Genomic DNA, 16,933 nt, shown 5'->3' with positions numbered 1-16,933 from the left:
ATTCAAGGACCTTTGTTGTGCTTGCTCTTTCTGAATACAGGCAACTACTGTAAAATGCATTACGTGGTATATTGTATATTCAAACACTGTAGTAAAATGTCCACAGAAAGTGTGAATGACTAATTTAACATGACAAAAATAGACAGACTTAGTAATACACTGTATAATACCATAGCCTTTGCTAAATTTCATAGTGTATGTCCGCATTTTGGATTGACATCATAATCTGCCAAATAAACACAGACTTATTAATCCAGGCCTGAGCTTCTGAGAAGGGAATCGGTCTTGCGACAGCATTCCACTTGAAAACTCTGAAATTCTGACTTCCCAGTTCAACAAAATGCAGCATTAGGTTCAAATCCCTGACCTTGGCACTGTGTCCTTCTCACATCCCAGAGACATGCATTCATAAACTGGGTAAGCAGCTTTGATAATAGGTAGATCAAAAGATGTTAAAGGACTCTTTTGATTACTAACCAATACCACTGAATAACCAGAGCTTTTTCTCTGTACATTGTTATTTGCACATACAAGATATAAGCTCTTATGTACAGTATTTCTTCTTCTATCAGCTGCTCCCATTAGGTGTCGCCACATCAGATCATAAAAAATCATAACTCAAAAAATCGTAAAATCAACTCCATTTATGCTACTCGTTCACATCACCAGGGAGATCAATACTTTTTTTTTTCTTTTCTAAATGCGAAATATTTTCTGCAGACGCACTAAATCTAACCTTGTGCACATTACTGTATTTTGTCCACAGGAAAACTCGCAGAAAGTTACTACTGCCAAACCCCTCCCCCTCGTTACCTAGCATCTGTCTTATCCTAGCTGAGGATACACCACTAGAGACCTTCATGTAAATATTAAATGATAAACAGACAGTTTTGTGTGGAATTCATTCATGAAAAAGATTTCAGACAGGAAACAAACACTTTCTTCTTGTGTAAAATGGCCCACATTTTGCAGGAAGCAAAACACAATTTATTTTGCAGGATTTTTTCTGAAGCAAAATCCTCAGTTTCACTGCAAGTTCAATTTCCAACAAATTGTTTTGCTCATCAATATTGGCTAGATAGATACTTTATTAATCCCAAGGGGAAATTCACATACTCCAGCAGTAGCATACTGATAAAGAACAATATTAAAGAGTGATAACAATGAAGGTATAACAGACAGAAGAATTTGTATAATATTAACGTTTACTCCCCCCGGGTGGAATTGAAGAGTCGCATAGTGTGGAGGAGGAACGATCTCCTCAGTCTGTCAGTGGAGCAGGACAGTGACAGCAGTCTGTCGCTGAAGCTGCTCCTCTGTCTGGAGATGATCCTGTTCAGTGGATTCTCCATGATTGACAGGAGCCTGCTCAGCGTCCGTCACTCCACCACGAATGTCAAACTGTCTAGATCCATGCCTACAATAGAGCCTGCCTTCCTCACCAGTTTGTCCAGGCGTGAGGCATCCCCCTTCTTTATGCTGCCTCCCCAGTACACCACCACATAGAAGAGGGCGCTCGCCACAACCGTCTGATAGAACATCTACAGCATCTTATTGCAGATGTTGAAGGACGCCAGCCTTCTAAGGAAGTATAGCCAACTCTATGTCCTCTTTTACAGAGCATCAGTATTAGCAGTCCAGTCCAATTTATCATCCAGCTGCACTCCCAGGTATTTATAGGTCTGCACTCTCTGCACACAGTCACCTCTGATGATCACGGGGTCCATGAGGGGCCTGGGCCTCCTAAAATCCACCACCAGCTCCTTGGTTTTGCTGGTGTTAAGTTGTAGGTAGTTTGAGTCGCACCACTTAACAAAATCCTTGATTAGTTTCCTATACTCCTCCTCCTGAGGCAGCCCACGATAGCAGTGTCGCTAACCTGTTTTCTTAAAAGATGTTAATTTTTTTTTTCACAGGATGGGTTAACCTCCAGGTATGGTGCCTGCCCTTGTTCATAATAAAAGATATGGAAACAATCAATTATCTGTAGGTCCAAATGCAAGAATGGTGTGTAACAACAGAGAATCAATAACTACCAGTCTTAACTACAAACTACTGTATCCTAGCTCATCTGAGAATGCAAAACTTTACTCAAACAATGAGAAAATGCAAGCTCAGAAAAGACAAAACAAATTGCATTCCCATTCTCTGCAGAGTTTACATGTTCTTGTAACTACACTTGCGATATGTATATAGAAACAAATAAATGCTAGGGTGCCGGTGAATTTGACATTGGACTATTGAAGCTCAGCCTATGGGTACTTTGATGTGTACACAGGTCTGTCCTACTTTCATCAATACATTTTTAAAATATTCCAGGCGACTATATATATATATATATATATATATATATATATACACATATATATATACACACACACACACACACATATACATACATACATACACATACACTTTGCAATTAATGTGGAAAGTCATCAGCAGAGTGTCAGGCTCCTCACTCCGAAGCCAAAGCTCATCTTCCCCAAAAACACTTTAAATTCTAAAATTAAGAAGTTAGAAAATGTATGTTTGGTGTAACATTCAGGTGTGTTCAAGAACTTAGTTAGCCAATATGAAAGTTGGTGCATTTTATATTTTTTTAGTTAGCCATCAATCGGTTATCCCACTTTTGTTTAAAAATGAGTCATATTCAAAAACAACAGAGATAATAAAATGTAATTACTGTATATGTGTTACCTGATATTCAACAGCACCTAACAATCTCATGTAGATAAAATGAAGCTAATGGTTGCTCAATAACAACAACTATTTATTTCTTGTATAGCCCAAAAATCACACAAGAGATGCTGTATTAGGTTTTAAGCTGTAGAAGACAACAAGAAACCACCCCAAAAAATCAATTGATGTGTTGTTAATACTTGTGCAAGAACTATGACTAAAATATTTTTATTAATAACAAAATTATACCAAAAAGGTAAACACCCAATAACCACCCAGCAAGTAAGAAAAATAAATACAATCCCCTACTTTCTCAACCTTAGTAATAATATCACACCACTCAAAAAACAGAGACCAATTCATGCTGTATGAACAATAATGTGAAAATATCAAAAGAAAAATAACTATACAAAGAAAATAAATACTGTACTAGCAGAAAATCACAATCAATATTATTATAAGATGAAAAGCATGTGAAATAAGTTCTCCATCTAGCTATTAATAGTTAAATCACAGTAAATTATTAAAACCGTCTAAATAACTAAGAGCTTGGAAAAAAACTGATTTATTGCTATCATGTTAACACCAAAAGTAGGGAGTCTGCATGTTCTCCCTGTGTCTGCATGGGTTTCCTCTGGGTACTCCGGTTTCCTCCCACAGTCCAAAGACATGCAGGTTAGGTGTACTGGCGATTGGAAATTGTCCTTAGTGTGTGTTTGGTGTGTAGGTGTGTTTGTGTGCGCCCTGCGATGGGCTGGCGTCTTGCCCAGGGTTTGTTTCCTGCCTTGTGCCCTGTGTTGGCTGGGATTGGCTCCAGCAGACCCCCGTGACCCTGTAGTTAGTATATAACGGGTTGGATGATGGATGGATGGAAAACAAATATTTTATTTAAGTCTTAAAATACACAAGAAAAAGCAACTCTTCAGATTGTAACCCCAACTCTTTGTCAAATGTTATACTACTAAGCAAGTGTTTTAGTATGGTGCTAGCTGGAGTTCTGCTCCGTCCTTGCTATTTGCGACACTCAGCCCTTCATGCCCCATAGAAACTGTTAAATGCAGTGTGGTCCTTGTTAAACATCTAATGGCTCTGATCACTGCAGTTACCTTTCTGATCACATGCTATCCTTATATCATGTAGGGGAGCTGCACTGTCATGTGGAATTAATTAGTTCAAACACTATTCAGTAGCAGGTTAATTGAGTCTGTTCCTTACAATAATATTGTACAGCTAATGCAGCTGTGAGGTAGTTTACACTGTAACATAGTGATAGTTCCATCTTTGCAATCTGAATGGTGCTTACAGAATTTCTTTTCCCTTCCATTCATTTCTAGATAAATGACTTTTTCGGTTGTGCACATGTCTCCCCCAGAGTTTTGACTAACTTATACAGGGGATCTGAATGCCTGTCAGAAGAAGAATAAAAAAAGGAAACATATATAAGGCGAAGTAACTGTTCTCAAGGTGAAAATGAAACAGTAAACTAATTTGTAGTTGAAGTTGCACAGGACATTTCTTGGTTTTAAGATAGGCAAGATCTCAAATTTGCCAGAGCTTTTCAATTGGAGGTTTTGAAATTTCAAAACATGATACCTGTTCTGTACTGACCTGTTTAAGACATCTCAAAAAGAAACTGAACTGTCTCGACAAATTTCCTTGAAGAATAAGTGTGCCACATATTAATAAAATTGGGCCATTGGAGGCTGAGTTTTTTCATGTAGGCAGGCAGACAGACAGGCATGGCTACTCCAACAGGTGCTTCACACATCATATACAGACACAACTAAAAATTACCTACCAATAAAGTGATTGTCTTTTTATGCATTGTACATGTTGTTATGCTCATTAATTCATATTTGTTTCAAGACAGCATAAAAAACAAAACAAAAAAAAAAATCATGGCCCATGCTTTAATTTTAATTTGGGCAATTTTGCAAATACCACCCATATTTCACAAAAATCTGTTTTCTCCTTTTATGTGATTTGATAATAAATTGTATTTTATGAATATAAACAGTATCATTTCTAAAACTAACTAAAACATTTCACACACAACAGCCAGTGAATCTTTGGTGAAGAGGACATCTATAATCGTGTCCTTGACAGCTAACAACATATCCATTAGGCCAGAATTAAAACCAGATTTGTCAATGTACAGAAGCTTATACGGCTACCAATGCTACAGTGCCCTAGTATGTATTTTACTTAGCTATGAGCTAAAACCATAAACTTGTATCTATTTCAGCTTCATGTTGGCTATTTTGTTCCAGCTTCCCTCAGAAGGCTGTCCCTTTCTCCAAATATCATTTATTGAGCTTAAAGAATACAGCGGGATTTACTTTCTTGACACAATTATGTATTTTAATAGTTTAATTGGCTTCATGACAGGTCTTTTCTGCTCAAGATCTAAGTTTGATATCTTTTAAGCTATCAGAAGGTCATGTTCTCTCTAAAGCCCTTGTCACATTACACAACATTTCCAGCAGTTGCAGTTGTAACCTTTTACTTCTATAAGTCTGGGACAGTCACAGCAGGTGCTTATGACTGCCGGTTGTGTAGTGTAACATTACAGCGACTCTGCCAAAGTGGCCCGAGACAAGGTTTAATGTTGTTTTAAGTTGAAGAGGTGGGCTCATGTGATGTATACTGTGCAGCGATAAAGAAAGAAAGAAAGCAGGTGCTTTGGACAACAGAATACAGAACCCAGATTTGTCTGTCTGATGCTTCATGTTTGTTGTACCAGAACAAAATGGAAAAAGGTGAACAGAGACCTCGGCTGAACTTACCACACCTGGAAAACTTTCATACTGCTACCACTGCTGTCAATTTTCTGTCAAAATGGGGCAATACGTTGGAAATTTGTAACTGTGCTGAGAAGTTGTGAAGTTATCATGTAATCTGACATCCCCTGCAATTCCTAGTTATGTAAATCTGACATCCTCAAGGCGATAAGTTCTAGTAACTGCAGTCATTACGTTTGATGTGCATATTATACCACCAGTCTTGATGTTTCTCTACACAGATTGAAGCTATCATTTGTCACGGAAAGACAGTCCGAATCCTGTAACAAATATAAAAGCCTGAGAAATAAATAAACATTCAAACATCTAAACAGGGATGTTCAATCATTGCCATGTAATTAAAAACATACAATTTTGGTAAACTCCAAAAGTTTTATTTTTAATTAAAATCACATAAAGACTTGCATAAATACATATAAAGATATTTCCAGAACATACCAATGTCTACATCTTTACAAAATGCAATACACTTACAACTAAGCAAGCAACTAAAGCAAAAACATGATGCTTTCATTTTGGCAGAAAGTGCCAGCAAATAACTGGCATGTACAATCTGAACTGAAATCTTGCTTTATTTTCTCCTGTAATATTACCAGAAAAGAATAAAACTACAGCACAAAATTAAAACATTATTAAATAATGACTGGACCAAACATTTTAATTGTAACATAGCTGGAAAACAACCAAACCCTTTTAAACATGTTTAACCCTCATCTCATATCAATAGGTGATGCACACTCAAGGCAAAATGTACCATCCACTTTTAAATATAAGCTGTTATTGAGTAACTATGAAGTAATCTGGATGAACACACACCTACATATAAAATCTTCAGCAATGAACAATTTCAAAAACTTGTGTAAAAAGCCTGAGCAGTAAATAATAAGAACTGTAATATAATGGCAGGATGTTAAAGCTCTCCATTATACGAAGAGCAAGTATGGTCATGTCTCAAGAGCTTTCATACTTGACTCAGAGAACAAAGTAACAGAACAAGGCACACCAAAAGATTGTGGAGAATGGCAGTGGCAGTCAGTATCTGAGTGGAGATGTGGGCTATGCTTCGACACAACTTTCTCCCTACAAAACAGTGGCTGACTAAGGAACTGGAAGCACTTACAATTTCAAAAATGAAAGTAAATCCAAAAAAGATCTTATGTTTCCAGCACATGATTTTTCTCAATTAAATCTATAATTTTAGCAGTACAACTGCAGGACAGTATGCACAATAAAAATGCAAAATGATCACCTATATAGAGCAAAATTTACTGGAGAGGTTTTGCTCAAAATAAAATGGCTTCTAATCTTTAAGTAGTCTAATAACCTGTGGCAGGTTTCTTTTGGGCTGTTTTCAGTTGTGCACATCTACAGATTTGCATCCTCACTTACGCACTTAGGGATCACTCAGAAATTGGTCATATAGGTTTCAGGGAAGTCTGAAACATGTGAAGTCTATAAGTTTTAATTTTCAAGATATATTTAAAGAAAGTAAAAAAAACATTTACAAAAGACAATAGTTGAATAAGCATAATTAAACATTACAACATGATTTTAGATCTGCTGCTTCAACATCCTACACCCATTGCTAATGAGCTTTAATTGGAAAAAAGTAAAGAACATGCACAAGCATGAATTACAGGGAAAAAAAATATATATATATATATATATATATATATATATATATATATATATATATATATATATATATATATATATATATATATATATATATATATATATATATATATATATATATACACACATACACACATATATATACACACACACAAACTGAATATCGAAACCATTGTAGGTAAAGGAAACTGCCCTGTATTGAAAGATATGCAAAAATAAGCATGCTTATTTTCTTTGGGTTATTAGTTGGTACGTTTTTAAAAACACAATCTAATATATGCATTGAAAATATGATATTGAAAAAAATGAACAGAAAATCCTGTTATGCCAACCTGCAATGTTTTTTTTTTTTTTCAGGTCACATCTCAGTACCAACAACATACAGACCAACAGTGTCAAGATGTGCAGCTTCATACTACGTCACTGGATTATTCAGACAACGTTTTGCAGGCACCATATGATGCACCACCACGTCCTGGTGAAAATAATGCGTACTTCAGTTTTTATTAAAAAAATTAACTAGGATAAGCACTGTAGCTGCTTTGGGGATTGCTGTTTTTAGATGACAAGTGCATGTAGAAAACAGTCTGAATCCTCTGTTTTAAGTCAAAATGCCCTGAACTGAGAGTAACAAAGTTCCAAGTAAATGAGAAATCTTATACAGGCATCAAGCATATAAAAAATGGAATGTCAAATAAGACTTTTACTCCTCTGAGGGCAGATTGCCTGTTTTCAGTATTAAAGCCCCTTTATTAAACCTTCTCAAGTACCCATAGACTGCACTACACATGAAGGAATCTACATCCTGAAGCAAGTCTGAGTCAATCCAGTTCGGTTTACTTCCAACGGATGGTCGTATTCTTGTATCACATACTAAATTACCTGCTACATGGTGTGAATTGGGGCTTTCATTCTTCACATTTTCACAAGACAACATAAACTTGAATTTCTACTGGAGGCTTGTAAACTTCACTTTATTTAGGTCTTTCTATTATAAAAAAAATCTTGGAAGGCTTGGAAGGAGACGAGACGTGATTTTCTTGGAGACACTTTAACGTCCCACGAGACAAGGTAGTTTGACAAAAGGACAGCTGCTGTACAGGCTTTTAAACATTCGAAGTGCAGCGTGACATGCAGATCACGCAGTACGGCGGCAGCAATGCGAGCGACAGATACGCAAAGTGGGGGCGCATAGCGCACCTCACGTAGGGAGTAGGTGGGCGAAGCGAGCAGGGGGCAAAGCCCCCTAGTATTTAAAAATCTTTTAAGATTACTGAAATCTAAAGGTAAATCACCATATTAAAAACCATGTAGAATACCACCATCTTGCAATATAGCCCAATTAAAAACATAGATAATATAGTATGTACAGTGTGGTTCTTCATACTGTGTATTTAATATGGATAAAACCTGTAGCAGACTTTTTATTGGTAATGCTTGAAATATTTATTACTTAGAGATACCACAGAAAATCAAAAATTTAAGGCAATTTGAAAATTACCCTGTAACCAAACGGATCGAAGCTGACACAATACAACACATTCCTGATGGCTCATGGGTACTTTGAACACACACACACACACACAAAGTGCAGCACATTATCATTACTGTGGTTGAAGCCAAACACAAAAACGAACACAGACACCCTGCTGTTGGATTGCACCACTGTTGAACAATAGTTGAACATAGTAAGATTTCTTTGGGCAGAAGAAGTAAAACTTTGATTTATAAAGGTAAACTGCTCACGTTAAATTTAAATTTTATGCACCAAGTTAGAAAGATGTCTTTTTGAGTTCTATTTGTTAACCCACAGTACTGTATGTATGTGAGTCAATTTGTGGTTCAAAAATGAGAAATTTGACTTCATCTTCAGATGAAGCATTACTTTTGTAGGGGGTGTGAACATAAATCGAACATTTTCTGCGGGTGCAGGGCGTAAAAAAGATTGGGAACCACTGGTTTAAAGCGATAGCTCCCAAAAAAGAGATTTCAAATGTTTAGCATAACATCTTAGAAAAGCGCAACCACACAAATAAAAAGAAGCCAATGTCTATACTTTGTATGAGGAAAGAAACTTACAATCTTCAACCGTTTCCCATGTTCCCAAGACCCAAAACAAATACAGTTTAAATGAAAATCAGAGTTTTAGATAGTGACATACTCCAAGAACTCAATGGAGTATCACATGATGCCCCTCTAAACAAATGTCTGAGGTTGGTTTGCTAGCAAACAATAAATACTTTACGATATCAATAATGATTAACACGTCAAAAAAAATCAAAAATTGCTGCTTTCAGGCTCATCACTGCAGTAGCCACATCAGATTATTTCCCAATTACTTCATCCAGATCCTTTTTAAATGAGTGCATTTGCTGAACATAATTTTGATTTCAGCTCTTCTACAAGTAAAATAAATTGTTTACACTGATTATACCCCCTTCATTCACTACACTGTTCTCTTAATTTTAATGGGCTTTTTAATTTTACAAATTAACTATATGGTATGATAATATCAACATTTATATAGAGAATTGTAATAATTATGCAGCAAATAAAGAATTGTATTATTATGTATTTGGAAAAAATATCTGTAAGCTACTTAAGAGTTCTTTGTAAGCAGAAAACTGTACTGCTACCTTTACTGTGTTTAGTCCACTACTACATTGACGGTTTATGTGGCCATCTTATCATAACACTACTTAAGCTGACAATTTACATGAGGTTCAGGTGCCAGCAGACATGTAAATGTTACACTGATAATGAAGAACCACACTCACTTCAAAAAGCAAAAGTCTACAGTTTCTATAAATCTGCACCACAACTCTGTAATTTTAAGAATGAAAATGTCCTTATTTATGAGGTTCAGAAAGTTTTGAAAATAAGATGAAATGGCAAGGATAAATTATCAAAAAAATAAATAAAAAACATTAACAAACATGCATCAGAATTTTGCTGGTAGACATTTTCACAATTGGCACATACAGTATCATTACAATGCAACACCATTAAACCTTGCAATTGTAGTGGGGAGTGCCAGACTGCCTCACAATTCTGTTATTATAAAGAAAGGCTTTGTATAAAACACACCAAAAAAAAAATCACTGAATTGCAGTTGCTTAATAGTCTCACTACATATGAATGTGGTCACCCACACCTGCAACATTAGGTTAATTAATTTTTATTATTTTTTTTTTAATAATGTTGTGATAACCAAAGACATGTCATCATACATGAGCAATTGATTGTCACTAGTTTGGCACTGCCCAAGTGCTACTGCCAAGTATGGAACTACTCCGATACCAGGTACATACAGCACAGGATATAAAACATATTGCAGTTTCCTATCTGGCAAATTCTCATGAAGTTAAATTAAACACGTTGCACATTATGCAATATTAGAAAATATTAAATAATTTTTTTTCTTTTAAAAAAGTTCCTCGGTTTCAATAAGTCACATTACTTGCTTTGAATTTCAACTTAAAACATTACATTATCTAGACTGGAATAAATCATTTCATTTTAAAAGAATTTGAGCTCCAGCATGTCATTTAAAAATGTACAGCATATTGCATAAAATAGGGGACTCTAAAAGACTAAGCACACTTCACACAGAGAAAGAATTCAGCTGGTCTTGCCCAGTAAAGCATCTTGTGATGGTGCACTGTGTTAACAGTAGTATATAAAATAATCATGGATTAGACTAACTGAAAGTCAAATTCTGCACATGCAGACCACAAATCAGCCTTCGTGCTTTTTGTGCATCTACAATTAGTCTACAAAGTCACAGTGCATATAAAAAAACATTTATGAAAAAAATGAATAACTTTAATACAAGAAGATTTTTTGGAAATGTTTTCTGATTTACTTTTCCACATAAAGCTAAAGATTATTTTGTAATTCTTCTAGAATAACATAGCTTTAAAATACAAGGCCAGCACTGGGGGTTTTGAAAATCCTAACAGCTGAACAACCTGGACACAAGCTTGTCCATTCAGTTGACCAGTCACCCATGACGCCATACCCAGTTGTCTGTTGAGTTTACATGGATGGTGCATGTGCAACAAATGTAGCATGCTCAAAGTGTTCACTTGCCTTATCACCACCTACCCAAAACAAAGACATTTTTTGCTTGTGGAGGCCAGCTGAATGTAATCCTTGTAAAATGTTATTATAAACATTTAAAAACCAAGATATATTAAATAATTGGTATTACAATATGTATATTTGTAAACTGCCAAACATTAATTGTTGATAAAAAAATACAAATGTCATGTTACTCACAAAAGGATATTTTCAAATTAACAGAAAAAAACAAAGTCCATAAAAATTTTCATTGAATCAATACTAACTGGGAGAAGAAAAAATGAATAATAGATGTATGCCGTGTATAATCACTATTATTTAAAAAGATGTAGATTAACAAGGCAAGCGGAAAATCACATTAAATTGCATGAATTCAAACTTTGGCATATTTTGATTATGCATACCATAGTTAAATGAATATTAAACATGTAATAATAAATTGACTACTTTTACATGTTATAGCATTTTGAGGGTTCTTTTTGGCATAATTTTTCAGTCAATTTTTGATTTAAATACATTACTTGCTTTCTACCTTTATCTGGCATCTTTTGCACATAAATCTACTATTTATCTAAACCCCTCAGCAGGTTTAGAAAGCAAGGTTACATATGAGAGGCTGTCTTACTGGTAAATTTCATTAAAGCCAAAGGAAGAGTACTAAAGTTGATGCTGTAAGTTCTCTTAAAGTTTACATTTTCAATTTTTGCCTTTTCAAAATTGCATTAACTTATTTAAATTTCAACATGACATTTGCAAGGAAAAAATAATCTTTTACAGGTACAGTTAAGGCTGGATCTGCCATGAGGGTTGACCTGGGCGCACACCCTGGTGCCCTTTTTGCAAAGGGGCCTTTACATACACAAGGGCAGGGAAGTGACAATAAGATTTTTTTTTTTTTTTTTTTAAATCTTACCCGCTCTGATACTTTACAATGGAGACTATGAGGCATGGAGGAAAAACTGAAAAATTCACCAAATATGCCCATTTTTCAAGTTGCTAAGTGTTGATTTGTATCTTGCGATTACACACACATTGTAAAATAGTTTATACATGTCATTTTTGAACAAAACAAAAAAAAAAAAACAATATTATGAGTTTCAGGCATTTTAAACGAAGACTAGCTGTGTGTGATAGCTCAGGATTTAGCTGTTCTGTGCAACTACCTTTCATAAACCTCCCAGGAATATGGTTTTCTCATGAAAGACCAAATCACAGTAAACATGTTGTGCCATGTGGTTGGTTTTGTTTTGATTTACTTCCATATTATATGAGAACTTACACAAGCGAATAGAAAAACAGATCATTACCATGAGAAAAATAATGCCAGGAATATGCAATAAAAATGGTTATTTCCTGAGCCCTTATGTTTGTCACTAACATGTGGCGGAAACACATAAGTCATTTTTTCTTATATGAAAACTTTTGGCGCTTCATGGGCGAGTTTTTAGGCTTTTATTTTCAAGTGGTGCCCTATAGCCTCTTTTGTAAAGTGCCAGTGCAAGCAAGATTTTTCAAGTTTATAATGTAATTTCAAAACGTGTGTGGCAAATGCATATATACCATGTTTGTGAAGAAACAACTTTGACTCCAAAAATACTAAACTTATCCTTTAAATTAATGTTAATTAACCACACTATCAGGAGAAAGATGATTTCTTGCAGATGTGATGTTGCTCAGTTTGTTACATTCATTGTAATACGTTAATGAACAAAAAGAAAGGCAAAGTTGACCTTTTATAAAGTTTTGTGTTTTATTCCTACTACAATCCCTGTACTCGATTATTATTGACATATGTGATGTTCATAGTAGTACGTATGCCAAGTTGAGGTACCTTTAGAGTTTTGACACAATGGGGTTCTTAATCAAGCCTTGGGTACATATGCTCTGATAGAGCAACTGTGGCTATTTTGTAAGCAATATGGATTACAGGATATTCTTTGAGCTGTTCAGCTTTAACATTTAATTGCAAGTGTTATTGGTCTAGAACTATAAATTACTTATTAGACTTATAATTAACATTCTGCCTTTCCCAGCTCATAAAAAGCTAAATGGCAAACCTAAAACTTTTTGCCACTTTTTGAAAAGAGTCTTGATTTTTTTCTTCATCAAGAAAATGAAGATGTGTAGGTATGTTGTGCTTTTTTCTAAATTTCATAACTTTAATAAGAAAATGTGTGTGTGTTTAAAAACGTTTAATTCAAAATCCTGCATGTAATAGTTATACTTGACAGGAATCAAGAAAGTTTTTGAGCCTTGTTAAAAAATGAATTCTGTAAATTATAAAGCAAAGGCACATTTGCTATAATTTTAAATAAAAAGATAATGAAAATTGAAGGAAGTGCTAACTTTGTTATTAAATGGAAACTCAATACATGTTTACTAGCATTTATAATGACTGAATAATTTCAGCAGTTTTTTCAAAATCAAACGCAAAGACATCAAATTACATTAGAAACTTCTGGAAGCTTCTGTAAAGATAAAAAAAATGTTTTAGCAAAATTAAATTAAAATGAGTAAGTTAAATTAAAGTTTACCACTGTTAGTAAAACACTTTTTCAGATGTCACTTGAACTCTAGAAGTACATTTCTGATTATTCTGTAGAAGTCCAGCTTTTGTAAAATTTTTACTCTATTGCTAAAAAAACAGACAAAAAGGTGACAAGCACTTCTGCAAAGACTTCAGACAAAAAAAAAGACAAATTCACTGACAAAACATTTAAAATCAGAGATGCAGCCACACAGATCCATGCATCTAAAACAATGCACATTTATGCATAAACATACAGAATTCATCCAAAAGTTCTCAGAGGACAGACAGTACATCTTAATTTTTTTTGAAGTATTGTTATACACATTCCTATATCTAACTCTGAATAAAAAAGCAATGGTTCATATACTGTACACAAAAAATAGTCAGCACTTTCTGAAGTATATAAGGACACTTGAATGTAGGTCACGTTCTGCACTGCTCTACAACATGGACAGGCACTATTAGAGCCAAGCACTGTAAAATGACCATAATGAATTAAAGGCCACCAGATGCTTGCACCAACAGCTGAATCAGGAAATCAAATTAAATTAAAAATGGTAATGAAAGCAAAGTTAGGTCACTCACATTGGAGATCTCTGCCTCTTTTTTCAATTAATATGAGGACTGTCATTATAAATTAAAAACAAATGTCTAGTTTGTAATTAATCATTGCAGGCACTATACACTGAAATGTTTTGGTGGAGAAGTTTTCTGCACAAGGCCAGATTGCTTCGAGACCCTGAAATTACAGATTTGAGAAAAAAGGTCCTAACTTGTCAAAAAGCCCCACAAACAAAAGAGTTTAAAAGATTCTGATGGTTTAAAATCTTTAACTAAAACCACAATGTATTGCTATCACCTTCCCCAAAAATAAAAATGAAGTTAACTGTAATATAAAACCCACAAAATAAACAGGACAACAGAATAAATGTCTATAGTGTCAACACCTCTAAGCTTTGAAAGGAAGGTGGGTGAGATTCCAGACAGCCTACACTGTAGTTGTGTAGTGAGCTATACATGGACTCGAGCTGCAAGACCAAAACAGTCTGCTTTAAAGGTAGCAGACTCTCCAAATAAAACTTTTAGGAAAAAATATATAAGCACATACTATATACATTTCATAAGATTGTAAAAAAATATCTGATTTCCAAAGCACAGAAAACAAAACTAGGACGGTTTAATACTTCAAAAGTTAAGAGATAGTTCATTTTATCAGAGACTGGGGTGAAAGGAGCATCTTAGGGACAAGTCAGAAAGAGAACAGTACATTTTTCCTTCTTATTTTTAATGCAGGTGGAATCTTTACGATGTTTTGGTTTTCCTTGCACGTGGCGAAGTTCTATCCTCGTATTTCAACACTCCATTCACAGCATTACCTATCATGAAAAGAAACAACAAGCTTTTAGAAGACATTCTTGTGAACACAACACAACTGTAAAGAAACGGTCACCTTTTTGTACTGGGAACATCAAATCATCCTTCTGCTTTTTTTGTTTGTTTTTTTACAGGTGTACAAGGACATCATTGCCACTTGTATGCACTACAGTGACAATGCTATGTGGATTTGCTGTTCAGCATGCAACATGTCAGCACTCTCTGGCACTATGAACAGTGAGCAGAACTAGCTTACCTGATAAACCTCATATATGTCAAGTACACTTTACACGAAAGACCCGGGAGTTGTTTTGGACTTGTTACTATTGTTACACACGTGCGAGTGGCAGGCAGCTAAAGGGCTTGAGTGAAGGCAGTTCTGAGGCATGCCGGGATGTGGCAGAGTGCACGGACTCTTTTTCTCCCTTTCCTGTATAGACCATTCCCGGGAGATTCCACCTGGCTCTGGCTCTCTTGACGTCACTTACGGGACCGAGCCAATGGAAGTAGACCTTACCAGCTCTGGCCCCTGTGATGTCACATCCGGGATTGATCCAATGATTGAAGAACACGTGCCCGATCCTTATGACCTCACTTCCTGTCTTCCCCTTTAAAAGCCTGCCCTTTTTTCCTTAGTCTTGTTTTGGACTCAATTGTATGCACATCAGTGCTGTTTATTGTGAGAAATAACGACTTTTGCAGCCTGGATACCAGAATATACGGGTGGCTGCCCCAAACCTTCATCTGAGTATGTCTCATCTTTGTGACACTATTTACATTGAGACATAAGCAATTAAGAAAACTAAACAGGAGGTTAGGCTTGATGTGCGGAATACAAGTTCAGAGAGGTTTTATCTAGGCTATGTGACACACGGGGCAGGTCACTTCTGGCATTCTCTGTGCAGTTTTCATTTCCATATTGCAAAGACGACATATCAGCACAACAGGAAGTATAGGGAAGAGTGACTACGCCGATTCAGGACTGAAAAATAGAAGCTGTGAGGGAAGACTTAAGGGAGATGAACTTTCTGAGTTAATAAAAAAAAACAAGAAACAGATTAAGAGGTGACACAATTGAAACATTAAATTATAGAGGGAATAAGCATGGGCGCCGGCAGGGGGGTGCAAGTAGGTGCACGTGCACCCCCCTAGCTTTTGAAAAAAAAGGAAATGGAGAAAAAAAATAAATCTTTCAATAATAAGAAAAAACGCGAAAAAATAGTTTTATTTTAAATTTTTAAATTACAATTAGACGCTTACATTTTACAACTATACATAAACAATCATTCACTTTGTTTCTAAAAGAGCATCTCAAGCCTTCTTTTTTGTTGTCCAAACTTGTCTACAACTTTGTCGATAAATTTTGGACAATTATTTATTCTTTTTTTGTGTACACTAAGCATACATAATCCACTTAATCTATCGTCACTCATTGTAGATCGGTTCCAAGTTTTGACGCGCCGTAATGTGCTAAAAGATCTTTCAATACTGCAGGTTGTTGCAGGAAGTGTCATGCCAATCTTGAGTGCCTCGGAAACAGCCGGATAAAACTTCGTAGCCTCTTCAATTAAACTCATGCAATCGGTAATTTCGTTTGCAATGTTTTTATTTTTCCACATCTCATACCATGTGGTAGCATCAGATATAAAGTTTGGAAGAATATCACCATACAGACTGTTAATGTCTTCCAGAACTATTAAAACGATGATTTATCCAATTTACTCATTTCTTTTGGGTGAAGTTGTAAAAGTGAAAATGCTTTCTCTTGTGTAAAAGAATACCGAATTTGTAGAGAAGATATTATAGAATCCAAATAAGGGATGAAAAT

General features: G+C 35.3%; 1 protein-coding gene across 2 annotated transcripts in view; it reads right to left on the bottom strand.

The window, feature by feature from the left end:
• Positions 1–7,449: 7,449 nt before the first annotated feature.
• zgc:113278 (uncharacterized protein LOC541528 homolog) overlaps positions 7,450–16,933 on the bottom strand; it is a 70,492-nt gene continuing 61,008 nt past the window's right edge. For both annotated transcript variants that reach the window (XM_039734703.1, XM_039734704.1), the window contains exon 11: positions 7,450–15,107. In XM_039734703.1, the coding sequence (XP_039590637.1) occupies positions 15,034–15,107 (74 nt within the window). In that variant the 3' untranslated portion in view covers positions 7,450–15,033. The remainder of the gene's footprint in view (positions 15,108–16,933) is intronic.

This window comes from Polypterus senegalus, chromosome 14 (assembly GCF_016835505.1).
Source record: "Polypterus senegalus isolate Bchr_013 chromosome 14, ASM1683550v1, whole genome shotgun sequence".
Lineage (NCBI taxonomy): Eukaryota > Metazoa > Chordata > Cladistia > Polypteriformes > Polypteridae > Polypterus > Polypterus senegalus.
This window is presented reverse-complemented; position numbering and strand designations above follow the sequence as displayed.